Genomic DNA, 26,270 nt, shown 5'->3' on the forward strand with positions numbered 1-26,270 from the left:
GAGTGAGAGCGCAGGGTGCAGCCTGAGTGTGAGCGCAGGGAAGCAGCCTGAGTGTGAGCGCAGGGAGGCAGCCTGAGTGTGAGCGCAGGGAGGCAGCCTGAGTGAGCGCAGGGTGGCAGCCTGAGTGTGAGGGCAGGGTGCAGCCTGAGTGTGAGGGCAGGGAAGCAGCCTGAGTGTGAGCGCAGGGAAGCAGCCTGAGTGTGAGCGCGGGGTAGTAGCCTGAGTGTGAGCGCAGGGAAGCAGCCTGAGTGAGCTCAGGGTGCAGCCTGAGTGTGAGCGCAGGGTGCAGCCTGAGTGTGAGCGCAGGGTGGCAGCCTGAGTGTGAGCGCAGGGTGGCAGCCTGAGTGTGAGCGCAGGGTGCAGCCTGAGTGTGAGCGCAGGGTGGCAGCCTGAGTGAGCGCAGGGTGGCAGCCTGAGTGTGAGCGCAGGGTGGCAGCCTGAGTGTGAGCGCAGGGTGCAGCCTGAGTGTGAGCGCAGGGTGGCAGCCTGAGTGAGCGCAGGGTGGCAGCCTGAGTGTGAGCGCAGGGTGGCAGCCTGAGTGTGAGCGCAGGGTGGCAGCCTGAGTGTGAGCGCAGGGTGGCAGCCTGAGTGTGAGCGCAAGGTGCAGCCTGAGTGTGAGCGCAGGGTAGCAGCTGAGGGTGGTCGCCTGAGTGTGAGCGCAGGGTAGCAGCTGAGGGCGGTCGTACATGGGGACCAGATGAGGACCACTGGAGAGATGCAGGGACTTCCAAAGTCACATAACACTCCTCTTACTTACGGAAGGCAAAAGCATAGGGTCAACCATGATATCCTTCAGTGCATCCTTTCCCCAAGGGGTCAGAGAGGCGAAAAAGAACCACAGAGGGCAGCTCTGAATCGGGCAGCTCAGAAAGAGCCAGCTGTGAATCGGGAGACCCGGGTTGGAAACTCAGTTCTGCCACTTACTATCCAGGTAACTTCGGGTATGTCCCCTACATTCCCTGGGCCTCAGAACTTTCAACCATGAAATACCCACCCCGTCAGGTGGCCGCAGTGCTGGAAAAGGTCAGGTGCGCACTAACTTGCTCTAGAATTGCAAGGGAGGGAGAGAGTGGGTGAGGGTCTCCACCTGGGTTTTGTGCAGTCACATGGCTGCTGTAGGTAAAGGAGGTATGAAAGCAGTGTACCACTGGGAAGGGAACAGGTGAAAAGATCTTTGAGAACCCCTCACCCCAGTGGTCCCCAACCCCCAGGCCGTGGACCAGTACCGGCAGAGAAAGAATAAATAACTTACATTATTTCCGTTTTATTTATATTTAAGTTTGAACGATGTTTTATTTTTAAAAAATGACCAGATTCCCTCTGTTACATCCGTCTAAGACTCACTCTTGACGCTTGTCATGGTCACGTGATACATTTATCCGTCCCACCCTAAAGGCCGGTCCGTGAAAATATTTTCTGACATTAAATTGGTCCGTGACCCAAAACAGGTTGGGGACCACTGCCTCACCCTACCAGTGGTCATCGAACTCATTAGTCAACAGAGCCAAACATCAACAGTACAACGATAGAAATTTCTTTTGAGAGCCAAATTTTTTAAACGTAAACTCTAGAGGTAGGTACATTCCTTATCGAGGTAGCGCCTGCACGTGGTATTTTGTGGAAGAGCCGCACTCAAGGGGCCAAAGAGCCGCATGTGGCTCGCGAGCTGCAGTTTGCCAACCACTGCCCTGGACGTATTGTGATGAGCAGGGAGGGCCGGTGCTGTAACCTGAGCGAATCTTGCAGAGGCCGGAACCACAACGACAGAGCTACCCGCTGCTACTCCTCAGGCCACAGGAGGAAGCAGCTGGAGATTGGAAAGTGAGGTCCTGGATGGGAGAAGGATGATTGGGGTGGTTGTAGAGGGGCAGAGCTGGGCACCTCAGTCAACTGTTTGTTTCTCACAACTCAGGTTGAGCCCCATTGGAGGGTTGTGAAATAGAACTCTTGAAAAAAATTGAAATAGACTGTTAGAGAATAGGTTAGAAACTACCTCAGTGTATCATCCACGGTCGGGGTGGTGTTGTGATGAAGAGTAGCTCAGTGGTTACTGGTGTGTGTGTTCTGGGCCACGGTTGGGGTCAGAGATTGAGCAGCCTGCCACCACGGGCTGCCCAGGGCACTGAATCCCAGCTTGTCCTTGTGTAGAGTCACTCCTTTTCTGTGACTAAGGCTCAGGCCAGGGACAGAAGGCAGGCGGTCGTGTCCCCTCTCGGGATTCAGGAGGGTCTTTGATATCACTTCCTAATTTGTGACTGAGGGGAGGGGTCTACTTAGGTGGCGCTTGCTACAGCTATCAGGTTGTGACCCAAGAAAATTCTGGAAGATGGCCTGGCCTGTGGTGGCACAGTGGATAAAGCATCGACCTGGAATGCTGAGGTCGCCAGTGCAAAACCCTGGGCTTGCCTGGTCAAGGCTCATATGGGAGTTGATGCTTCCTGCTCCTCCCCCTTTCTCTCTCTCTCTCCCCTCTCTAAAATGAATAAATAAAATCTTTAAAAATATTCTGGAAGGGCGGGCCTCTCCCCGCGGCCCGGCTTGTCCCAGCCGCCGTCCGGCAGGCCCGCGGCGCCTCCCACGCCACCCGCACCCCCGGCCACCCGGGTGCCTCCTCCATGGACACCGGGAGCCTGGCTGAGGAGAAGGGACTTTGCTGTCAGAACCCCAACTGTATGGACAAGGGGCGGGCAGCCAAGGTCCTAGCTCCAGCCCAGCTCTGGCCAGCCTGGAGTACAGCAGTGCTGACATTGGCATCAGCAGCCAGAAGGCTGCCCAGCCTTCAGGAGGAGAGCCCCCACCCTGTCACTGGTGGGGACCCACTTGGAACAAATGGCACAGACTCACTTCAGGGACCTGAGTGATCAGAGGGAGGAGGGCTAGTCCAGGAGAACATCCTGGAAGAGGTGGCCTCTGGTGGAAGTGAAAACATGGATAGGCGGAGCAGGAAGGGGAAACTGCCAAAGACAGGTGTTGCCAAGGGGATGCAGTGGCTGGAGGCCAGGGTGAGAGGAGGTGAATGATCCCCAGGCTTGGTGAGGGGTGGGGAGCAAAATAAAATAAAAAAAAAAAATATTCTGGAAAATTGAGCTAATTATAGATACAAAATTACATCTAATAACAATAGTTTACATTCATTCAAGCACTGCTCTAAATGGTGCAACTCCACATTCTGCAGGTGAGGACCTTTGGGCCTTCTAAACACTAAGTGACTTGCTCAAGGCCCCATGGCTGTGAGGTGCTGAGCCAGGATCAGAGCCAGTGTCGGGACGCTTGTCCTCCAACCTGGCCCTAACTTTGGCCTCGCAGCCCTCCTGAGTCCTGCAGAGCCAGGTACCCAGGAGACAGGTCTCAGCGTCTCCAGCCTCAGGCCCTCCCAGCTGGTCGGGGCTGGGCTGTAGGCAGCTATGGGGTTTCCTCAGCTGCTGCACCCCCCCCCTGAACCCCAGCTTCTCAGCTCTGAGTATCAGAGGTCCAGCTCCCCAATTCCCTCAGGCTTTTGGGGGTTTTTAATGACCAGCCTACCAACCTGGAAGTGGCCCTGCCCGAGCCAGCAGCTCGAGCTGGACCTCGGGGGACTGGAGGGCGCCCCGGTCAGCGTTTGCCAGGATGGTGGTTGAGCCACAGAGGGATCCGGCCTCCTCAGCCCCCTCTCTCCGATTGAGCTCACGCTCTCAGCGCCCCCTGTACTTTGGTTTTGTGTTTCCCTCTCCGTTCACTGACTGAGTCCTCACCACAGCCGTGCCCAAATGGCGGATTCTGCTCAACGTGCTGCTCCACGGTGATGGCCTCTGTCTCAGCATCTCAACTCCACACTCCAGGGAAAGAGTCCATCCTAGCCCCCACAAGCTATGGCCAGTCGCCATGCCATAGAGGCACAGAGCTGCCTCTCTCCTAAAGGAGTAGGGTTGAGCCTAGGCAGGGACAGCAGTGGGCAGGGCACAGTGGCTTGGGTGCCAGAAGCCAGCTTAGGTTTGATTCTGCTCCCTGTCTGGCTGACTTCATGGGCCTCTACTGGGGGAAGACACCCCACATGAGGGGCCCTTGTGGGTCACAGTAGGCTTTGGCTAAGATTTGTTAAGCCCCGTTGCTATGGGGAAGTATCTGTCTTGTTCTTGGTGACATGAACTTGGATGCACTGCCACACCAGACATGTGGACAGATGACATTCCTGGACCTGAGAGGAGGAAGGGGGCATTTCTGGAAGGCCCGTGGACTGTGAGTGGGCATGGCTGAGACCCCCAGCTGTCCCCTGCCACCCTCACTGGCCTGACTGCCATGGGTGACCTAGAGGGCTCGGGAGGCTGCCTTGTGTAAGCCCTTCTCTCAGTGTCATGTGTTGTATATGATGATGTGTGCACACATAACCTGTGCTGGTTGGTCCCTTTCCAACTAGAACAGGATAAAGACAGCCTCAGGCCTTTTTCCCCTGAAAATTTTTAGTTCTCTGCCTCAAGGAGCGAGCTCATAGGTTGGCAGCCTGACCGCTTCAGGGTGGGTAGTGTCCCCCAGGCCCAGGCCCAGATCCCTGCCTGTTTCCCTGTCCCTGACAGGGACAGACACAGGCACCTACAGAGGCCAGATGAGGAAAGGACCAGGCACACGCGGCCTGGGCCTGCGTCCCTGCTCTCAGCAGAGCACACGATAGGAGATGCAGGTCTCAGACGCAAGGGAGGCTCTCCCAGAGAGCTAGTGCCCTGTGACCTTGAGCACAGGGCCCTGGGTGGGTGGGGAGATCCAGGGAGTCACTGGTAGAGATAACAGCTTTGACACTTTTACTCTGGCTGTGTGGCCTCAGACAAGTGACCTGGTCTCTCTGGTCATGCTGCGCACACATGAAGAATTGCAGTTCTGAGTGACCAGAGCTGATGACCGTGTGTGGCCTAAATGCCAAGGCCAGCAGAGCCCTCCCAGTAACCTTTGCCTCACCTCTTTGCAGCTGGAGGAGGCTGAGTGTTTTGCCATGATGGTGATCAACCTTGGGGAAGAAGCTGGGGAGTTCCTCTCCAAGGGCTACCTGGCGCTGGGTCTCACCTACAGCCTGCAGGCCACCGACGGTGAGTGCCAGGATCTCAGAGTCTCTGCCTGAGTGACTCAGGCCTCCTCTGGCCTCCCAGGCCTCTTGTTCCATCTGTGTCCACCTCCCAGCACATCCCCACCGACTCCTCTGGGAGAGATGTGTACACACACATACATACCCGCTGCACTCCCCAGCCCCGTTTCTACCCTTCCGCCTAGATTTCACCACTCTCAGAGAGGGCTTCTTCATCAACCAGTTCTTCCCGCCCTTCACGGCCCAGCCCCAGCTCCCGGCACAACCCGTGCCTGCCTCTGGGACTCCTGTGGTGCTGGCAGCCTCCTCTGGGGGCACAGCACAGCACAGCTGCCAGCCCTGACCTCACATTCTAGTCCTCCTTTAACCTCGGCACTGCTGTGATCTTCCGGGGTCTTTCAGATCCCCCGCACGCATGGTGTAGAGCTGGGGGTATGCAGCAGGTGTTAAATACTTGTGGTTGGTGGAAGGGTTTCACTCCTGCCACCCATCCATGCCAGCTCAGCTGGGTGTCCTCCACGGGTCAGGTAGCTTGAGGGAAAGGGAGTGATGGGCCCCCCAGTCTAAATCTGGGATAGGAATTGGCCCCTGAAAATCTGATAGAGGTTACTGGGGGGCTTGAAGCGGGAGAGTTAGCGTTCAGCGGGTAGAGACTTTCCGTTAGGAATAATGAAGAAGTTCTGGAGATGGATGATGGTGATGATTACACAACATTGTGGGTGTACTTAACGCCACTGAATTGTACACTTAAAATTTGTTAAAGTGGTTAAAAAGCAGCAGCAGCCTCTCTTTAAGGGTAAGGAAGCCTATGGAGGCATGTGGCCAGGATGGAAGTGGGAAGCTTTTTCTCCAGGCTCGGGCCTTTGAGAGGGTGGGGTTGGTCTGGGTGGCAAAGAAGGTGGTGGAGTGGAAGAACTTGTGCCAAGAAGCATGCCGGGTGGCTGGGGCCCGGTGGACACCGCACACCCTTCCCCAGTAACCAGGGTGGTGGGTGGCGTCAGTCTGGAGCTGCTTAAATGCATGCGTTTGCCAGACAGGACCCGCGGGAGCCTCCCCCGCAGAGCCCGTGTGCCTGGGGTGGGGCCGGGCTGGTCGGCACCCGCAGCCCCCTCACGGCTGTCTCTGTTCTGTCTTCTGCAGCGACTCTGAAAAGCAGGCAGGATGAGTTGCACCGGAAAGCGCTGCAGACCCTGGAGAGGTGAGGGGCCCGAACTGCACAGGGACAGGTGGCCAGTGCCCCATGTTTATCTGTGTTTATCTCAGGGGACCCTCTGGTGTAGATGGAGCAGAGGTTTATGTCCCCATTTTGTTGACCAGGGAACCGAGGCTCTGAGAGCTCACAGGTGAGGCAGGGACAACAGGCCTTTGAGACTGGGTAGGTGGCTGAGTCTTTCAACACTGGTGGGCTGCCTCCTACCCCAGGCTGAGCCCCAGCCCTCCTGAGCTCAAGGCTCTAAAATGGAAATGATAACTTAGTTGTTGTGATAATTATCTGAGGAAAAGCAGGAAGAGCACCTTGCACAGTACCTTACCTATAATAGGAGCTCAAAAATTCAAGGGCTGTAAAAACCCACACACACATCCGTAGTGCTCTCAGAGGTTTCTGGCAGCCAGGATCTGGAAGATGTGAGTAGGGAGTGGGAAGGGGGGACAGAGAAGCCCCCCCGCCAGCATGGCCTTCCCTCCCTCTGACCCATCCCCCTGAGCTCCTGTCTCCCACAGCCCCGAGTCCCTGAGCACCCCTCCCCACTCCTTCCTCAGAGCCTATGTGTCCTGTCCCCCATTCCCCCAGTGGAACCCAGGGAGGTCAGCGAGACCCATCCTAGGTCCCCAGGACAGGGGGACGTTTCCTTCCTTCCCTTGCCACCTCTTCATTCCTAAAGCTTCTTGCCCGGAGAGGCCGTTCCCAGCCCCTCCTCCCTCAGGAAGGTGTCCCCTTCCGTCCTGCAGTAGAAAGGACAGGCTCCAGGCTGGGTACAAGGCCACAGCTACGCCAATGGCTGCCCAGAGATGAGGGGCTTTCCCTCCCCTAATTTTACCCCTCCCGGGAGGCCCCTCTACCTCAGCCAGAGCCGTCTAGGAGACTGCTGCCCCTGCCAGTCGCTTTCTGCCCAAGCCATCATCTTCCAGCTGGGCACCCTTCCACACAGGGCCGGGCAGAACCCCCAACACTTCACCCGCAGTGCCCAGCACAGTGCCCATGCCTCCAGTGGCATGCTGGAGGCCTGTGTCACACACCAGGTGCTCAACCCTCGGTGACTGATTTGGTGCTCCCTCTCTCCATACAGAGCCCAGGAGCTGGCGCCTGGTGACCCCCAGGTCATCCTCTATGTCTCCCTGCAGCTGGCCCTCGTCCGACAGGTGGGTCCTAACAGTTCTCAACCTCCAGGTCTCTGGGGCTGCTGATCTTTTCCTGACACCATTGCTTTCACCAACCGTGTGACCCTTTGCACATGACTTGACCTCTCTGACCTTTCCTTACCTGTTACATGAGCACCTTCAAAGTCTACCTCAGAGGGACCTAGATAACGTGGTACAGACCCCGACCCGTGGTGGGCACATGGTGGGCTGATTATTCTGTCCTCATTCCCCCTAGAATATGTCAGACTCATGAGAAGTTGACGAGTGATCACAATAAGTATTCGTGGGTATCCTCACCTTCCACCAAGCTTTCTCCACGGATCTGGGGGAGCAAAGTGATTGGCACATGGAGCTGTTTCTGTATTCCCTGACCCTTTGGACTCCACCATCAGGCATGGCCTCGGGCCCGATGGGAGGCTTCCCATCTGCCTTCGTCCCACTGGGACCACCGCCGTCCCCACCCACAGCTCTCCAGGCCAGCCTGCCTTCCTTCCCCAAGCTGAGCAGCCGAGCTGTTGGCCCTGACAGTGAGACCGGACAGTCGCCCACCCAGCAGGTTCTCTTTCCAGACAGAGTAGTCCCCAGGCCCTTCAGAGTCTGGGCTTCACGTGTGTGCCTGGGTTCTCGGGCTAGCGCTCTGTGCTCACACTGGCCTCTGAAGCAGGACCTCTCGGTGGCCTTGGCCCAGTGTGGACTCTGGACTGCTGGGGACAGCAGGCAAGGCTCAACTCCTACAGCGCAGACCTCACCTGCACCAGCAGGGAAATATCTGGACTCCACATTGTTGGAGAGAAGCCAGCAGAGCTCCCGTCTGCCCATGGTCAGGTGACATTCAGTGCGGCTAACACGGTGCTGCTGTACCCACCCCTGCTGGTCTGGGTGAGCCCTGCCTCTGATGAGCAGGGTGCCCTTGGCCCCATTTTATACCTGAGCACCTCGGATCCTCCTGAGCTCAGTCACTGGGCGCTACTGGCCAGGCCAGGCCTGAACCCAGGCATCTAGCCCAGAGCCCGCGGGCCCCAGTCAAAAAGCCCCAAGCGACTCTAAGTATCCTGATTGGTGACAATGCACTTGGAGCTTTGTCCACTGGTCTGGAGGTTGGATTTACTAGTCTGTGTCAACTTCTGGCCTCTGGTTTTGGCTCCAGTTGGTTCACTGAGCCAAGTCAACTGGTCAGGTTGCTGTTTGCGCCACCTTCCTGTCAGGCCTGTATCACCTGGCTTTTCCTTCACTGCACCCTGGCTCTCTGCTGGGACCCTTCCCTCTCATGTTCTGGTGCCCCTTGTCACTCGTTGTCACTCTATTTCTGAGTCACTCTGTATCCCTCTTTGGGTCCTTCTGTCTCAGCTCTTCTCTCCCTAGCAGCCTCCCCTCCCCCAACTCGCTCCACCCCTCCCCCAGCTCACTCCACCCCTCCCCCAGCTCGCTCCACCCCTCCCCCAGCTCGCTCCACCCCTCCCCCAGCTCCAGGCTGCCGCTGACTGCCTCAGCCCTTCACCCCATTGTGCCCATGGCTCCTGACTTCCAGGTCCTGGAGGAGCTCTTGGCACCTCTCTGCTCCTCTCTCCCGAGGAACCTCAGTCTGCTCTGGTGCTCCCAGGAGCACAGACGGATACCTGAGACCGCTTTATTTTTAGTCCTCTGTAAATCAAATTCATGATTTGATTTTTCTTGCCAGTCAAATTCATGATAAACCTTTGATGATGTGTGTATTAATACCTTTCATTATTCAGCTGTTTCTGATGAATGGCATTTGTTATCTCAGAGAAATGGCTGGACCAGGCCAGTGGAGCCCATGGGGACCCCAGATTTTGGTAGCATCAGGGGGTCAAGGGCCTCTGAATGGACTCGAAGCTGGACCCTGGCCTGCCTGGGTCTCGGGCCCACTGGCCCTTTCCGCTCACAGCATGTGTTGCTGCCTGAGAAGTGAAGACGTGGTCTTGGGTCCCCAGCCCGGGATAATGGGGTCCACTCTGGAGAGTCACCAGGGTGGAAGCAGCTTCAGGGAGGCACGGACGCGTCAAGCTGGCAGCCACACTGACCGTGTCTTCCTCCTCCTCTTTCCTCAACCTTTCCACAAAGGAAGTTCCCCATGGGATGGCCGGGGCCTGGCACTGCCCACAGCCTTTACAGGGGCCAAGGGGAGACCAGGCACGGGCCAGGCACGCCAGGGCCCAAGGCCTCAGCTAGCCTGCACCATAGGCCCCTCAGGGAGTCCGTGTCTGAGGCTGGATGAGAAGCAGGGGTTTCTAAAGAGGCTCAAGGCTCCTGGGAGGGTGTGGACCGAGTCGCAGGAGTTGATGCAAATGCCAGAGCTGAGAGCAGGAGACCACACGTCCCTCAGACTAGAAGGAAAACTTCCACCTGGCCATTTGCTGCCTGACTTTGAGGACGTGAAGGAGGAAACACATTTTCAAATGTTCTGGGGCTCTGCAGAACATTGGTCACGTCCCCTCGGCCATTGTAATGGGTATGACCGTCTCATTTTGCAGCATAAGCACTGCCGCCCCCATCTGACCCCAGAGCCCCTGTTCTTGCCACTGTGACCCTCCTAAGTAGGAGGGGCATTTATTCGGCTGCCTCTCAAGAGCCTGGCCACCTGCAGGTCTGTAGCCAGTGGACTGGTGGTCTCTCCTTACAACCCCACTCCTCCAGCTTAGAAAATGCTTCCCAGCCTCTGCGGCTCTTTCGTGCTGCGCCATACACCTGCCCTCTTTCCGTACAAGTGGGGACAGCAGAGGCTTCCTGGGCCTGGTGGAGCAGCAGATCCCTCTCGCCATGTGACTTGGGGTTATGTTTTCTCATCAGAGCACCAGCCCTGTGCCCCCAGTGCCCAGGGCCTCACTTGAGTCTCATGTCCTCTCTATGGCTGGCACCTGACACAAAAGTCCTAGGGGGAAGTGTTGGCCTTGGGGAAGGTCACTGAGCTGGCGGTTTTCTCTGGCAGATCTCCAGTGCCATGGAGCAGCTGCAGGAGGCCCTGAAATTGTGCAGGGACGATGCCAATGCCCTCCACCTGCTGGCTCTCCTCTTCTCTGCCCAGAAACACTACCAGCACGCTCTGGACGTCATCAACATGGCCATCACGGAGTACCCCGAGAACTTCAAGTGAGTCCCTGTAGACACCGCTGGGCTGGGGGGGGTGGCTGGCCACAGGTGTGGGTGTCCCTACACACTTCGCCATGCCACTGAGCCAGCCAACATACACTGACTAAATACCCACTGCATGCACATCCCTGGCTGGAGAGTCAAGACGTGGCCAGGACCAATGGGGTCAGAGAATCACTCTGGTTTTCTGTGCCCAGGGGGGCCAGATTGGGAGAGGGGAGTTCTGTGTGGCACCTGCAGGCTCCACGGGTGCTGTGTGGACCACAGAAAGGGTTACGCTGGAACATACATTTTCAAGCTGCTTCCACCCTGCCCTGGGTTCTGCACTTGAGCCTCCTGAGACACTAACTTGTGTAACTTAGTTATAGCCCTGGCCCAGTTAGCCAAGGGTGAATTCTAACACTGGCTAGGCTGGTGGAGGCCAAGGGAGCCATCCCTCTGCCTCCAAGCAGGTCAGCGGGCAGTTGGGGGAAGGAGTTATCTACCCCCAGGGTGGTCCTAGCCTCTCCCTTCATCCTCAGATCCTACACACATTAACACTGCCACCTCCGCCACCAGCACCATTTATGGCATCACCCAAGTGCCCATTTCTGGAGCAGGTTCACACTGCAGCTGGCCCAGGCGGTAGTAGTTTGGGCAAGACTAGACCCTCCTGTTCCGACCTGTACAGAGGACCTGGATCAGTGGGAACAAGAGTCATGCTGGGCCAGCCGAGGCCAAAGGGTTCATTGCTTTGCAAGAGGGAACAAGGGGGTGGTCAGCTTATTTCTGCCCTCCTCTTCTCGGGCAGGTGATGCCGGGTATAACAGACCTTGTTTCTCTGAACCCTGTGATTCTAGGCTGGGGGTCCCTCAGCACACCCCACTCCTACTGAATCCCACCTCAGGGTCCAAAAGAGTGCCATTTGGAGCCAGCCAGTCCTGAGAGGTGGTGCGCTGGCAATAAAAACAGGTTCTCAAAGCACGAGGGGCAGCTTGCGGTGCCACAGCCGTGAGAGGTGACTGAGGGAAGCGGCAGCTGTCTCTGCCCCGGCAGGGAAGCCCAGTGTCCACCCCATTCATTCCTAGCCCCTCAGGGACAGGGCTGACCCTTGGGCGAGGCTCAGGTTTCCTGTGTGCCTTTGGCTTCCTTGAGAGGATGCCACCAGGGGCTTGGCCTGTGGACTTTTCCGGGGATGGCTTTCTCCTTGCCAAGGCTCAGAAGGTGCTCTGGCGGTGGCAGAGCATCCTAACCATGAACTTCCCAGTATGCCCCAGTGATGAGGGAGCCCCGGTGAGTACAGCCTCAGGTGGACGTTCATCCTACAGGTCAGCCTGCTTACCCGGGTTCACACCAGCCCCCCACCTGAAGCACCCTGGCTCCTCTCCCTCCCCCATCCTGCCCCAGGGGGCTCCCAGTTACCCACAGCCGGGAGGGTAAGCAGAGGAGATGCATGGCCAGCTAGACAAGGTCCTCTTCTTCCTATACTAGTTATCTTGCTTTTCTCCAAATTCCATCCTCACTCCTGTCTAGCAGGGCCTGGCCCATGGTCTGCAACCGGCCAGTTGTGCACACGCACATGTGTGAGTGCCTGTGTGTTTTTATTCTGTTGTTAGGCTTCAGTGGGAACAAACTGTCAAGAAGAAAGGCTTAGAATCCTAGAGTGGGGAGTGGGCTTCTCGCCCAGCCCCTGGGTTAGAATGGGTCACAAAGAAACAAGAGGCCAGATCAGACCTCAGACATCGTTTTATCAGCAAGTCTTTTCTTCCAAATGAAACATTACATTTAAGTCAAGGCTATGAACAGATGGGAGCCGAGCTCTCCTGTTGGAAACAAGGGAAGGGGACTCAGATGCTGCCTGCTCGGCCCCTTCTAGGCCCCCCCGGGCCCGCACCTGGCACCTCACTGCACACTCTCTTCCTAACTTCTAGGCGGGCTGCTTGCTGCTGGCCTGATTGGGGAGGCTGATGCCACTTTTTGAAAATCTGCTTGAAGCCCATTTGCTATTCCAGGCCCAGCAGGAGGGGGTGTGTCCAGGATGTAGGGAGCCCTCTGGCTGTCCCTCAGCTCCTCCAGCCCACCCAGGGGAGGTGCTTCCCGCCTCCTCTCAGCTTTCTCCGTCATCCCCGCCCTGGGTGGGGGAGCTGTTCTCCCCAGTCCTCCCTTCCTTACTGACAGGGGGTGCGCTCTCCACCCGCCCTTTCCTCCGGCCTCAGCCAGGTGCCCAGTTCTTTCCCAGGATGCTTCACTCACTGAAAGCGTCTTTGTGGGTAGGCAGAGGAAGTGGTCCTTGCTGTGAGGTGGGTGACTCCCCTGGGAGGCCCATGGGTGAACTTCTGGGCCTCAAAGAACGCCTGGACCTGACTCGGAGGTCTGCGCTGTGCATGCATCTAGAGAGATGGCTTTCAGCAGACCCTCAGAGGGACCCTAAACCCCAGATAGGTAGAGAGCTTCGATGCAGATTGGGCAGCTGGTCAGTTTATAGGATAACTGTGCCCGTCTGTGTCATCTGTGTCCCTGCTTCTGCAGGCAGGAGCCTTCTTAAAGGGGCAACCTCCACTGTGGGAACAGACCTCCCCAATCCAGATACCACAGAGCCACTACAGGGGCCACAGGGCTGGGGGCCATGTGGTCAGCCACAGGGGACCCCTTTGAGGTCTGAGCGCAACTGAGGAAGTGTCCTATTCCCGGAGGCCTCCTCGGGGCTCTTCTGTGCCTTCATCACTGCAGAGAGGCCTGCTGTGGAGCTTTTGGAGATCAGAGCATCCCATTCCCTGTGGTCCCTCACTTTTCAAAATCTGTGCCTTGGGCTTAGTAGGATAGAGAAATGGTGAGAGGTTCTCTATCTCTGAGCCACCACGAGCCCCCCTCACCTCCATGACCATCTTGCTCTGAGCCAGCCCTAAAAAGCAACTGAACTAAAAAATGCCGGGGGCTTCTGGCCTCCAGAACTGTAAGAGAACATATTTCTGTTTCTTAGACAGGCAAAAAAATCCATCTTTAAAAAAAAGTGGGGGTGGAAAATCCACGTACCTCATAGCTCTGGAGTGACCATAGGGTATGACCATGGCTCTTTGCAAATAAGTCAGTACTTTTCCCCACACATAAAACCCCCAAATACAGAAAGCCATGGATTAGCAGGAAATGTCATTGAGTCTATTACTGGTCAGGGATCGTGGAAAAATGTCATTGCTCTTCAGTGGAAACTGTGTCCTGCTTCTCCAGCTGTTCCCTGCATTGGGAACAAGTTGTGTGGCTCCAGCTGTTACCACGGCAGTTAATTAAAGGGCCAGTCCAATAAATATCACTGCAGCAAAAGAGAACTCTCAAACCCCCTTCGCTCTGTCCTCAGCATCCCCAACAAGGTCTGCATACTCGAAGGGCACTTAAAGGCCCAAGGCCTGGGTCTGTCTGCCACTGAGCTCCTCCCCACTGGCTGTCCCAATTGGCTGAGCCCTTTTACAGGCTGCAGAGCCTGCCTTAGTGAAGAAAGAGGTGGGCAAGCCAGTGTCAGGGGTGGAGGAATCCTGGCTCAGCTCAGGGTGTTGTTGGTAACAATGGACCCCTTTCCACATGAGCTTATCCCCCTGGTGAGTCACGCCTGCCCCTTACCTGTAACCCCTACAGCAGCAAGTTCCTCCTTTCTGTGCCTTTGTTTTCTTATCTGCCAAAAGACTGACGTCTGTCCTACCTTTCTCTGCTTCCAAGGTCTATTGTGAGACTCGGACAAGAGAAGGTCTTGTAGTCGGTTTACAACCATGTTGAGGGACAGCAGTGTGGTGGGATCTGGAAGTGGGCCCACAGACGATGTAAGACTGCACCATGGAATCCCAGGGGGGCCGTGCACGTGGGCCAGGCGATGGAGAAGGGTGCCCTTTGTGTGAAGGAGGGCAGAGAAGCAGAGGCAGGGATCCATCTTGCTCTGAGCAAGGTTTTTAAGTTTTTTAGCTGCATACATAGCCAGTCTTCCTACAGGCAGTCTTAAGACTCCTGGAGAAAAACCCAGCTTTCGTGGAGTTGAACTTTTGAAAGTCCTTCTGTATTTAGGGATTAGAAAGCAAAGCAAAGATCTCAATTTCCGTGCTGCAGGATGACCTTTAGTTAATGGAGCTCGGGTTTAAAAAGGCAGGAACGTGATGAGGCAGAGACCCATGGCTGCAGGGACAGTGTGAACCTGGCACAGTAGGAACTGACACCCTGAGCAGGTTCCTAAAATCCTGACTGCTTCTGACTAAGCCCTGGACACGTGTGCTGGCCAGGCTGGTCCTGGCTAGCCTGCAGGGGGCCTCATGGTGGCAGCAGCCACCCTGTTTGGGCCTAGTTCCAAACCAGGCCATGCCATGGAATGTGAGAAGGCCCATGCAAGCTTGGAGATGCCTTTGCTAGTCTTTTCTGATGGTCCTGGGTATGGGAGGCAGTTGGGAGGCCCAGAGGGGAGGGGCTGGAATATAAGGTCAAAGGGAACCTGCCACTGATAAGTGTGGTTTCTGAAGCCGGGGCTCCTTGAGGCTCTGGTTTTAGGTAACAGATTCCTTGTGCTTTAGTCAGGCTGCTTGTAGTGAAGGTCGCCATAGTAACCAAACAACATTCCTGGCCTAATGATGGGAGCTTTCCAATAACTAGCCTGTCAGTCACTGCCCCCACTCCAGGCCTGGCAGCCTGCCAGACCGGTTTTGAAAGCCCAGGCCATAGGGCTAGAGGCAGAGGAGCCAACTGGCTTGCCCTGCCCACTCCTCAATGCCAAGGCTGCCTCCTCCCACCCTTGTGGGTCGGGATAGGCCCTCATGGGAGTTTCTACCCAGCCAAGGCCAGGTCCAGGGGGACTTGGAAGGTCCTGGGGGAAGGGGTGTCAAAACACCAGGGGGCACTCCCCAGCACAGGACAGTGTAGCCCCCTGGACAAGCTGGAGCTTGCTGTGCACAAACAAATGGAACCATCAAAGCCATCTCCGCAGGGAAACGTAGGCTGTTTTGGAAAATGTTTGAGTTGATAACTAGGCGTTGGCTGGGGCCAGGCCTCGGTTTTTCCGGTTAAGGCTCACACTGGCCCCAGCGGCACCTCTCTGGTCTGCCTGCCTGGCCTGCCTTACCTTTTTCTCAGGTGGCTAGCAGTGCATTCTGCAAAGCAGAGGATCAGGGTCCTGGGGCTCCTGTTAACATTTCTGACTTAAATCCAGGGTGTTTATTGGATAGATCTTATTAGGAGACTTGCAGTAGATCAAAAGGACGCTTAAAATACCAACCTTCCAGTGAGGGGACTGGAATCAAAGGTATTAGCACAAACATAGTTTATCACTTTGCTGCATTCATTAAACATGTTTGGCTGCTACAGCCCCCTGAGAACAAGAGCTTGGGTTAAACTTGCAGGCCACGTGGTTAAGGGAAGTGTTAAGCCAGGCATAATCACTGGCACTGTATTCTCTTCCTTAAAGGTCAGCTCCTCATCGCTCAGCTGGTTTGACATTCAGCATTTCCCCTCGCTGGTTGTTCCCTGCAGCCTCTTGTGATCTCGCTCTGTGTGACACTGCAGCCACATAGAGTCCTCGTTCCCTCCTGTAGTGGTCTGCTTACACTCAGACTAGGAGGGTAGATGAACTTGTGTTCTTTTGTTTGGAAAAGAGGAAGGAAAGGAAAGCAGTATTTGCCAATTTTTCCAAAAGGAATTCTTTATTGTTTTACAACAGTGTTAGCCCTTTGCTTCCTGACTCCTCGCTCTCCCTGCTGTCAACCTGTGCGGGAGAAGGACACTGGGGTCCAGGGTGCACCGTTCTCTAGCAGGAACGGTCCAGCCCTGAGAAGCGAGGGCCAGGCGTTCACGCCCGTGGAGCAGGGCTGGCTTCCCCTTTGCGGTAGGTGGTCTCCAGGTCCCGAGGGTTGGTTCTCCAGGCAGAGATCCTAAACCAGGACCAAGGTGTTTGCTTCTTGGTGTCTTATGCCTGAATGGGAACCTACCTTTGTTCTACCTGAGGACCTTCCTTCTGGAAGTTCCTCCACCCCTGAATAGTTATGGAACGGCTCTGTGTGCTTTGTGTTCATATCCTTCAGGACCGTGAATTTGTGAATCATCTAGAGGTGACTGGAGGTGGCCTGGAGGCCACCAGGTCAGCCTTCAATCTGCACAGATAAGGAGGCCTTGCTGTGCAGCCCGCCACAAGGCACGCACTGGCCGTGGTCAGTGCTGGGGGGCGGGGCAGGCCCTGTGAAGTCAGGAGATGCTCACTTCAGTGAGCACAGCTTACAGGCTGTTGATTTTTGAAACTTTAAACTTAGATCACATTAAGTGAATGTATGAGGAGGTGGAAGATCAGCATGAGTCTTAAAACATTAGGGGAGCTGGGTCAATGTAGTCCTCCAGACCCAAGGAGAAACCGTGGGTTTTTAGGGCTAAGAAGAGCCACCATCAAGGTCCCTTTCACACTGAGGGTTAGTCCACTGGAAGGTGATAAAGCCAGGCCTGACTATGGCCTTCTCCCTCTCCTGCTAGAGCTTTGAAATGACCACCTCAGAGAGCACCCAGTGTGATTTTAACCAGTTAATTGTCCTGGTGGAGTCTGTCCTGGAGGCATGAAATCTAGAGGAGTCTGGGAGACCTTTGTCCTTCAGTGATCCCTGGTACTCCTGGCCGGGGCTGGGCCAGCCTGTGCGGGCCTGGTGATTACAGCCCGAGTCAGGGCAGGGAGCAAGAGGGCAGTTGACCCTGCTCAGAGGGGCTGCTCCCCTCTTCTTCCTGCCCCCATCCTGTCCTGTTGGGAAGGGATCTGTGCCTGGTCAAGCCAGCCCCTTCCGTCTTTCCTCCAGACCTCTGTCCCTGCCAGCCCAGCCCTCTAGGGTGCCCTCCTCACCTCGCTTTGCTTCCAGATCCTGCCCATTCTCAGAGGCTCCCCTGGGCTCTCCGTGGCCTTGAAGCCTCTGCACGTTCCTCAGTGCTGAACTCCTCAGTTGAATACTTGGTTCTCATCTTGTCTTGTTTCCCAATTGCCTCGGGTGTACTGTTTGAGCTTCCCCTGAGTTTGGAAGCACCTCAGGGACAGAAACAGTGGCTTGTCCTTTGTCTCCTGATCCTTCTGTAGGGAGCCCACAGCTGGGCACCCAGCATCCAAGTAGACCCTCGGACGGGTAGACCATCGGAAGGAAGGACGGGAACACATGGGGATGTTGGCATCTTACAACCCTCAAGATTGCTCATACCCCTTATCCTGTTTATTGTTCTTTTGGTTTGATTTGTATATGTTTTAGCTTTTATAACCCTCCTACTTTAAAGATGAGCCTGACCAGGTGGTTGGCGCAGTGGATAGAGCATCAGACTGGGACACGGAGGACCCAGATTCGAAACCCCAAGGTCGCCAGCTTGAGCGCGGGCTTACCAGCTTGGAGCGCAGTGTGGTTGGCTTGAGTGTGGGATCAGAGACGTGACCCTATGGTCGCTGGCTTGAGCCCAAAGGTCGCTGGCTTAAAGCCCAAGGTCGCTGGCTTGAGCAAAGGGTCACTCACTCTGCTGTAGCCCCCCCATCAAGGCACATGTGAGAACACAATCAATGAACAACTAAGATGCCGCAACGAAGAACTGATGCTTCTCATCTTTCTCCCTTACTGTCTGTCTGTCCCTATCTGTCCCTCTTTCTGACTTTCTCTGTCTCTGTCAAAAAAAAAGAAAGGGAGGGAAGGAAGAAGAATAAAAGTGAAAAAACTAACGGGATATCTCAAGGTTCAGTAACTGATGAGAGTCAGAGCAGGGACCAGCACCCATGCCAGCTGGGAGGCTGAGCCACCTTGGGATTCTTGAACCTGTGAGCTTCAGTAATAATGACACAGCAGTACAGCCAATGCTCTAAGCACTTTGCGTTTACTCATTGAATTCCCTCAGCAACCCTAGGAGCTATAGGAACTACCATGAGTCCACTTTGCAGATAAGGAAACAGAGGCACAGAGAGCATAGTGAGCAACTGGACAAACAAGGACCAGGTAAATAATAATGCCAGGGCAAACATGGATTGGACCCTTTATGAAGTGCCAGACCCCTGCTAGGCCTTATATACATTATTTTCATATAAGAACCCCTGAGGCATAGAGATACTGTCATTCTTTCTTACAGATATAAAACTGAGGCTCTGAGAAGTTATGTGACTTGCCCAGATCACATGGCTAGAAAAAGAGAAACTGGGACTTGAACTTGGGTCATCAAACACGGACCCTGCTTTTCACCACCACTGAGTCAGACCTGGGATGGCCCGAGATAGGACCCACTTCCTGTAGAACCCCATATTGTGTGCAGGCTTTGGCCTCCTGGCCAAGGAGTTAGACTTTCCAGAGGTGTGGTTGCCTGACTCAGAGAATAGCCTGCTTTTTCACTCAATTATGTGTTTTCTATAAAAAAATAGGATGCTTCATTAAAACAGCACAGTATAGTAGTCAGCTGGAACTACAAGTTACTGTCCTTTAAAGAGATAATGCCTCCTTTCGTGTATTCGTCACACCTGCTGCCACCCCTTCCCTCAGCGTGGAGGGCTCCCATGGTGGCCAGGAGCCAGGGGCGTCGGCAGAGCTGCTCAGGGCCTAGTGAACGGATGGATGCATGGGCAGGACCAAGAAGAGTGGAGAATTCCACAGGACGCGCTGAGCTGCACTTCCTTGGAATTGTCTGGTCCTGGGAACCCCGCAGCTCCCCAGAGTCCTTGTGACTCGACTTCCATCTTTCATTATCCAGCGAAGCTCCATTGAGTGACATTACATCAGGTATTGGGGACTCACGTGGCCCCTGTCAGAGCACAAGATCTGGTCATGAGCGAGTGGTCTGGGGGTGGCAACTGATGCTTCTTGAGGGGTGACTTTGTCCCAGCACTGCCTTTGCAGGCTGTACGGCCCGTAGGCCTCCAACAGCCTCCTGGCGTTGCCATTGCTGTCCCTGCTTCACACAGCAGGCGGGACTCGGAGAGGCCAAAGCACTGGCTAGGCAGTGGCAGAGCCGGAAGCGTCTGCTGCCAGAGGACATGCTCCTGCACAGTGTCCTTCCTTTTGACCCGGAGTGAGCTGGGGCGGCTCCCGCAGGTGCACAGCAGTTACTGTGTTCAAGTGTTATTGCATGCTGAGCAATTTACAGGCAGCTGCTCTTAGGAGGTGAAAGTGAAGATGTGGGCCTGTTGTACTTGCCGCCTACACAGCCAGGTCCTTCCTGCAGCCAGCTCTGCTCTGCCCAGACTCCCTGCCACCAAGAGTGGGGGCCGGGGTAAGCAGCCAGGCAAGGGACATGGAAGAATGAGCGGAGGGGGAAGGGACAAGATGACCTCTGACCCCAAAGCAGTCCTTGCTTAGCCAGAGCCATTGTCACAATAATATCCCCAATTCACAAAATAATTCTTTTTTAAAAAACTAAGGTTTCAGAAAGGCTTGTGCTCACCCAATTAGGAGGTGCACCCAAAGATAGACCCTTTTCACAACAGTGGAAAGAAATGATTTGTCTTTGCTGCAAATGGGAATAGCTCCAAATCTGTCCTTTTGACAGATAATTAGCGGGCCAATCCTGCCCCTGCCCCAGGAGTGCAGACTAGGCAGAGCCCAGCAAGGGTGGGGAGTCACAGGGATGGGTGCCAGGCCTGCTCGCACATTCCCCTGGGAGCCCCCAGCATCAGCCCTGGCCAGAGTGATAGGGAAGATTGCAAAGCTGGTGACCTGTGGTGACATCCAGAGACACTGACCTCCCTGGTCTCTGACTTTCCCCACAGTGGGGGGCTGGCCCAGACACAGGCAGACACACAGACAGTCTGCAGTGCTGAGACGTGTCATTGCTCAGTACGGGCACCCCCCTCCCCACCCTATCTTGTGCTGGACTGTGAAAGGGATTCCAGAGGTGGCCGGTCCCCGCCTTGACCAGAGTACGGTGGTTAGATGGGGTGTCTCAGGGAGCACTGAGCCTGGGTACAAGGTGCCGCGCTGGCTGTCAAGGCTTTGGTAGCATTCTTAGGGAGGGTGGGAGCTCCTAGAAAGTGGGCTGTGGCCAAACTGGGCCTCCCCACTAGGACCAGGGCACACAAGTGGTGTCCATTAGATGGGGCTGTGGAGAGTGCAAGGACCCAGGACTCCCTCCTTGGAGGCCCAGCAGCCTCCCTGGGGGGGACAGAGTGCCTGGCATGTGTACACTGAGCCTCGCTGTTTCCCCTCCTCCAGAGAGAACCCTCACTTTCACATCTGCCTTCAGATGCTATGGCGTGGCAGGGGCTTGCAGCCTTAAAAGGCCTCAGTGTTTATTCCACATGGGCTTCCACAGCTTAAAAAAACAAACAAACAGGAAAGTGCTTGCAAGAGGGGGTCATAGCCGAGGTTGCTATGGCTGTTCATCCCTCCGTCCTCCTCCTTTCTCATGATGGCCCTCGGGTCCCAGGGGCCACAAGGAGGATCACCTGCCTTGCCAAACAGGCCGTGAAGCTCAGGCTTTTGAGAGCCTTCAGGGACACCTGGCCTGGAAACTGGTTTTCCAAGTCTGCTAGGGCTGCAGTTTCCAAGCAGGAGTTCCTGCCCTGAGCCTTGGGCGGACCTGTGCTTGAGAACTAAATGCAGCTGTTTCAAGTTCATCTGTGGGATCCCTGGGCAGGCGGGACGGGAGACCTCGCTCCTATTTCACAGGTCTGGGACCTATAACATGCCCAGCTGGGCAGCCTTCAAGCTGGGACTTTGGCTCAGGTTTCTCACTCCAGGGCCAGTGTCCACTCTGAGTGAGGTCACAGTGCAGGGTCTAAGGACAGCACTGTGGCCATTCCTGTCCCAGAATGGCTTTTGTCAGGGTATGAGCGGACTGCCTGATTCCAGAATTCTGGTCCTTCCTATCTCAGACTCTCCCCAGTTGTTCTGTTGGCTCAGCCTGGATGACTGTCCTCCAGGATAACGACTCCCCACCCCCCATCCCCTACCTCAGTCACAAGGAGCCAGCTGTCTTCACACCGTGCTCAGAACTCCCTATTCCTCCCCAGGCCCTGTACAACTTTGCCTCTGAACAGCTCAAAACGGAATCAGCCAGCATGTTTCTTGTTGGCTGCAGGAGTCCAGCTCACTGCAGTTAGGAAGCAGCAAGTGGTCCAGTTCCTCTCCCACCTTCGTGGACCCAGCAGTGGGAAGTGGTGTCAGAAACTGGCTTTGATTTAACATGGATTGTGAGGCCTAGACCATGGCCAGATAGTTGTAGCAACGCAGATTTCCACAGTACCAAGCGGGCAGTGTGCTCAGCTCTGGACCAGGCACTGGGGAAGGTAGAAGCGCACTGACAAGGAGGAAGGGAGGGCCCTGTCCTCAGGTGGGGGGCCCACTGTGAGACACAGGACAAAACAAATGGTGGTTTTACCATCTGCAGGCTAGACTGGCCACAACTATTTGCACCGTGTCTTAATATTAAAAGGCTTGATGTGAGTTTATCTTCACTATTAAACTCATAAGCCTATATAGCAAAAAGAAATATATATCTACATATATATCTATATATAGATATAGATATAGATATAGATATACACACACACACACACACATATGTGTGTGTGTGTGTGTGTGTATGTGTAATGTAATTAAGTACTAACTGCAGACTATCCTGAACATTCAGAGAAGGGTGGGGTGGTCATACAAGGATTTCTCGGTGGAGGATTTGGAGCCACTAGATTAAAATAGTGGACTTTTTAAAATCCTTAGAATCCTTTCTTCAAATGACAGTTCAGATGCGTTCAGTATATAAGACACATATGCCAGGGGCTGGGTAGCCGGGCTGGCCCCTTGTATCTCCTAGCCCCCACTGCTAGTGGCTTCCCCATGGCCCATCCAGGAAGGCCAGTGCTGTGGTGCGTCGTAGTTCATTGTGTGGGCCCGAAAGTGTCTCCCACCAGCCAGGGTGGCCTACCAGGGCTCTGTCAGCCTTCCATGCTATTGTTTGAAGAACTGAGCCACCCATCCTGGCTGACAGGATGGAGAGGGAGCCCTGTGCTCTCACAGGCCTGGGGTTTTGATGGTCTTAGAAGAGCAGAGTCGCTACTTTGGAGGGAGTGGAATTGTTTGCTGATTCCTGTTGCAAAAGGGGAGAGACCAGGGGAGAGTTAGAAGCGTGCCAGCAAGTGTGCAGATGACCTCATCTGACGCAGTGAAGTCTGTTCTGGAGGGGGGTGTGCACAGCCCTCGTGGGGACGCACAGAGGGTAATACCTCACTAGGCCAGGTGTTGGAAGGGGAAGGTTGAGTCTCAGCAAGGCGACAACATGAAGCAGAGCATGGACGCATATGGGAGCCTGTCCTGCAGTTCAGGGAGCTGCCAATGCCCATCTGAGCAGTGCACAGGCCTCCAAGGTCATGCGGAGGGTGACAGGAGTGGAAGGGGGCATGGGCGGGCACTTGGACTGATGTCATGGACAGTCAGGACAGGGCTCTTTCTGGTGGGGAAGATCTCTCTGGCAGCACTGAGCTGTGACACTGAGGAAATCTCGGGAGCTAATCTGGAGCCTCCCAGGACCTGGGAGTGAAGGGTCTGAGCAGAGGGTGACTGTTGGAATACTTGCCCCAGCCCAGAAAGGATGTGGTTGGGTTGAGAAATTCCACTCTGGGTCACTCCTGCTGAAGGAATGTCAGCAGCTGAGAGGGTAGCAGCCGTGTTGGTAGCAGTGACTGCAATGCCGGCTCACTTCTGTGCCAGCTACATGGCTGGTCAGGTCTGCCGTGGCCCCAGCCTGGCTCCCGGGGACTCAGGCAGCAGGAAGGGGGAAGCGCCCCGGCAGAGAGGAGGCTGAAGAGGAGGCGGGTCTGGGGAGACTGGGTATTAGGAGAATGCTGCAGGGCTGGTCTACCCAGAAGCTGTCCCAGAACCAGCTCAGCCCAGAACAAGTGGCCCCGCCCAGGGGACTCTGCTGCCTGAGGGGAGGGGCAGCCGTGGAATGGAGTTGAGCCTGGATGTTTCCTGCCCTGCCAGGGAGGGATGCTCGCTCCTGCTGTTCCTCCTCCACCCCGAGGCTTCCCCCCTTCTCCCCCACTCCTAACTAGAACCCATCTCACCCTCCTTTTCATCAAACACCAGCAAGACCCTTTCTCTGTTTTTTTTCCTGGCACTGAGTCTGATCCAAAAATACAGCACTCAGTTTGCCGGGCAGATTGTCATTTGCAGCACTAATTGTTACCTTGAAAGCAGAAATTGCCTTCCACTTCCTATTCCCTGAGGCAGAGCTCCTAGTACTTGTGGAGTGCTGGCCTCTTTGAGAGCCTACGGAAGGGGAGCAGGGGTGGCAGGACCGTCCCAGCAGCTGCCCACCAGAGTGTGAGACCATATTCCTTCTCAGGCCTGTGCAGGCCACACTGTGGGGACCACGGTTTCTGCCCTGGGGACCTTGTAGGTCAGCAAGACATCCTAAGAGTCTGGGAAGGCTTCCTGAGGGAGGTGAGGTTTAATGTCTATCATGGGGGTGGATGGAAATGGAGAGGAGAGGCTGTGTGTGTGTGGGGGGGGGGGGGGGGGCGGGGTCTGCAGAGGTACGAAAGGTATGTGGCGTGTTTGAGGAAAAGTTAGGAAGAAAAATAATACTTGCACAGACCCCACCCCACCTACTCAGAAAAGAGGACTGGGGCAGATTCCACCCTCTTCCTTCTCTACCAACAAGTCACAATCTTAAGAAAAACAAGGTGTGAGGAGAAAGCGGAGGGGGGCCCTCAGAGTCCTTCATGAGGCTGGAGGCCCAGGTCTCAGAACAAGACAGGGGAGGCCAGTACCCTGAGTGAGGGAGTTCAGAGGGGCAGCTCCCAGAGGGACTCCGGGCCTCCCTGTCCGTGGGCCTGCTGCCGCACCCTGAGATCACAGGGACACCCCTGTCTAGATGCAGGACTCAGCTCCCATGAAGGCCTGTGTGCCAACCTCAGATGAGCTGGCAGAACCAGCCAGCAGCACTCAAGTTCAGGCCCTAACAGTCACGTGGATTTGCCCAACAGCCATACTGGCAATAAAAGGGCCTCCCTGCCCACCACCCTGCTTATACCTCCTGCGTGTCCCCAGGCCTCCCCAGCAACTGAAAGTCGAACCCTTGGCACAGGCTGTCCAGGCCCCACCCAAGTCCTGGTGAGCCAGTTTTCCAAAGGTCTCTGCTATGTCCTGAGCAGGGGGAGGTAGCCACGTACCCCTCCTGTAGCCCCCTTCCCAGTGGAGCCAGCTCTTTCCCTCTCTGCCCAGCCCCTCCAAGAGCCACATCCCCACAGTATTCTTATATCAGAGAACTTCTGGTTTTCAGCTTGAAAGAGATTCTGAGTTTGCTCTCTCCCTTTGCACAGTAACTGTGCTCCTAACTGGTGACTGAGTGGTATTTCATGTAGCTTTAATCCTATTGAGGGAGCCTGATCTGTGGTGGCACAGTGTATAGACGTCAACCTAGAACACTGAGGTCTCCAGTTCGAGGCCTCCAGCTTGCCCGGTCAAGGCACAGGTGATAAGCAACTATGAGTTGATGGTTCCCGCTCCTCCTCCCCACCTTTCTCTTTCTCTCTCTCTCTCTCTCTCTCTCTCTCTCTCTCCCCCCCCCCACCCTCCCTCTCTCCCTCCCTCCCTCAAAATCAATAAATAAAATCTTAGGGGGAAAAAGAATAATATATAAGGGGACGAGGCTCTTTTAGAAAATTCAATAAAGAATCCTTTGATAAAATCAAACGTAAGTGTCCTCCTATATCCACTATCAGGAAACAAAGTTTATAATTCAGTTGAGGTGCTAATTGAGCAGCTATTACGTACAAGCAAGGTGGAAAGCAGAACTCTGCCTGATAGTGACCTTTTTACCAATTTCTGACTTAGCCTCTTTCCTTGCCTCAGAGTTGCTTTCTGGGTCTCTTATACAAGGCCCCATCGTGGGCCTGTGGGACATGTTGGGATAAAGCTACATAGCCCTGGCCAGTTAGCTCAGCAGTAGAGCACTGGCCTGGTATGCGGAAGGCCTGAGTTTGATTCCCAGTCAGGGCACACAAGAGAAGTGCCCATCTGCTTCTCCACCCCTCCCCCTCTCCTTCCTCTCCGTCTCTCTCTTCCTCTCCCGCAGCCAAGGCTCCATTGGAGCAAAGTTGGCCCAGGCACTGAGGATGGCTCTGTGGCCTCTGCCTCAGTTGCTAAATTGGCTCTGGTTGCAATGGAGCAACACCTCCTAGCGGGCTTGCCGGGTGGATCCCGGTCTGGCTCATGATGGAGTCTGTCTCTCTGCCTCCCTGCTTCTCACTTCAGAAAAATATTAAAAAAAGAAAGAGAGAGAGAGAGCCACATGTGCAATGAGGATATGCAAGCAAAGCAGGACTAGTAACCACACTTGACAGTGCTTCAGAGTGTGGGGCAAAGTGGGCTGTGATCAGGGGACAAGTGGCTGGGCAGTGTGGACCCTGACGAGTGCAGAAGTGTGCTCCATGCATTGGCAGAATATGGCCAAGGCCACCATGCTCACGGACACTCTGCCTTCTGTGGGCTGGGGACTGCTCTGGTGGGGCCGACCCCCCGGGCTCCCACCCTGGGAGGAAAGCTGAGGGAAAGGGAGCCTCCTCGGGGACAGGCTGACTGCCGCTCTCTCCCCTACAGCCTGCTGTTCACCAAGGTGAAGCTGGAGCAGGTACTGAAAGGCCCAGAGGAAGCCCTCGTGACCTGCAGACAAATGCTGCGACTGTGGCAGACCCTGTACAACTTCTCCCAGCTGGGGTGAGTGGTTGTCATTGTCCCTTGGGTTTGCCAGAGTTGACAGGCAGTGGTTGCCAGGGCAACCGCCCACTGCACAATGGCCACAGGCCTGGTGGGTAGGGGGAGGG

At 55.3% G+C, this 26,270-nt stretch overlaps 1 protein-coding gene across 2 annotated transcripts in view; it reads left to right on the forward strand.

The window, feature by feature from the left end:
- The window catches only part of TTC7A (tetratricopeptide repeat domain 7A), a 133,905-nt gene that overhangs the window by 77,681 nt on the left and 29,954 nt on the right, over positions 1-26,270 (forward strand). For both annotated transcript variants that reach the window (XM_066267061.1, XM_066267062.1), the window contains exons 12-16: positions 4,937-5,054; positions 6,191-6,248; positions 7,339-7,411; positions 10,359-10,519; positions 26,047-26,163. In XM_066267061.1, the coding sequence (XP_066123158.1) occupies positions 4,937-5,054; positions 6,191-6,248; positions 7,339-7,411; positions 10,359-10,519; positions 26,047-26,163 (527 nt within the window). The remainder of the gene's footprint in view (positions 1-4,936; positions 5,055-6,190; positions 6,249-7,338; positions 7,412-10,358; positions 10,520-26,046; positions 26,164-26,270) is intronic.

Source organism: Saccopteryx bilineata, chromosome 3 (assembly GCF_036850765.1).
Source record: "Saccopteryx bilineata isolate mSacBil1 chromosome 3, mSacBil1_pri_phased_curated, whole genome shotgun sequence".
Classification (NCBI taxonomy): domain Eukaryota; kingdom Metazoa; phylum Chordata; class Mammalia; order Chiroptera; family Emballonuridae; genus Saccopteryx; species Saccopteryx bilineata.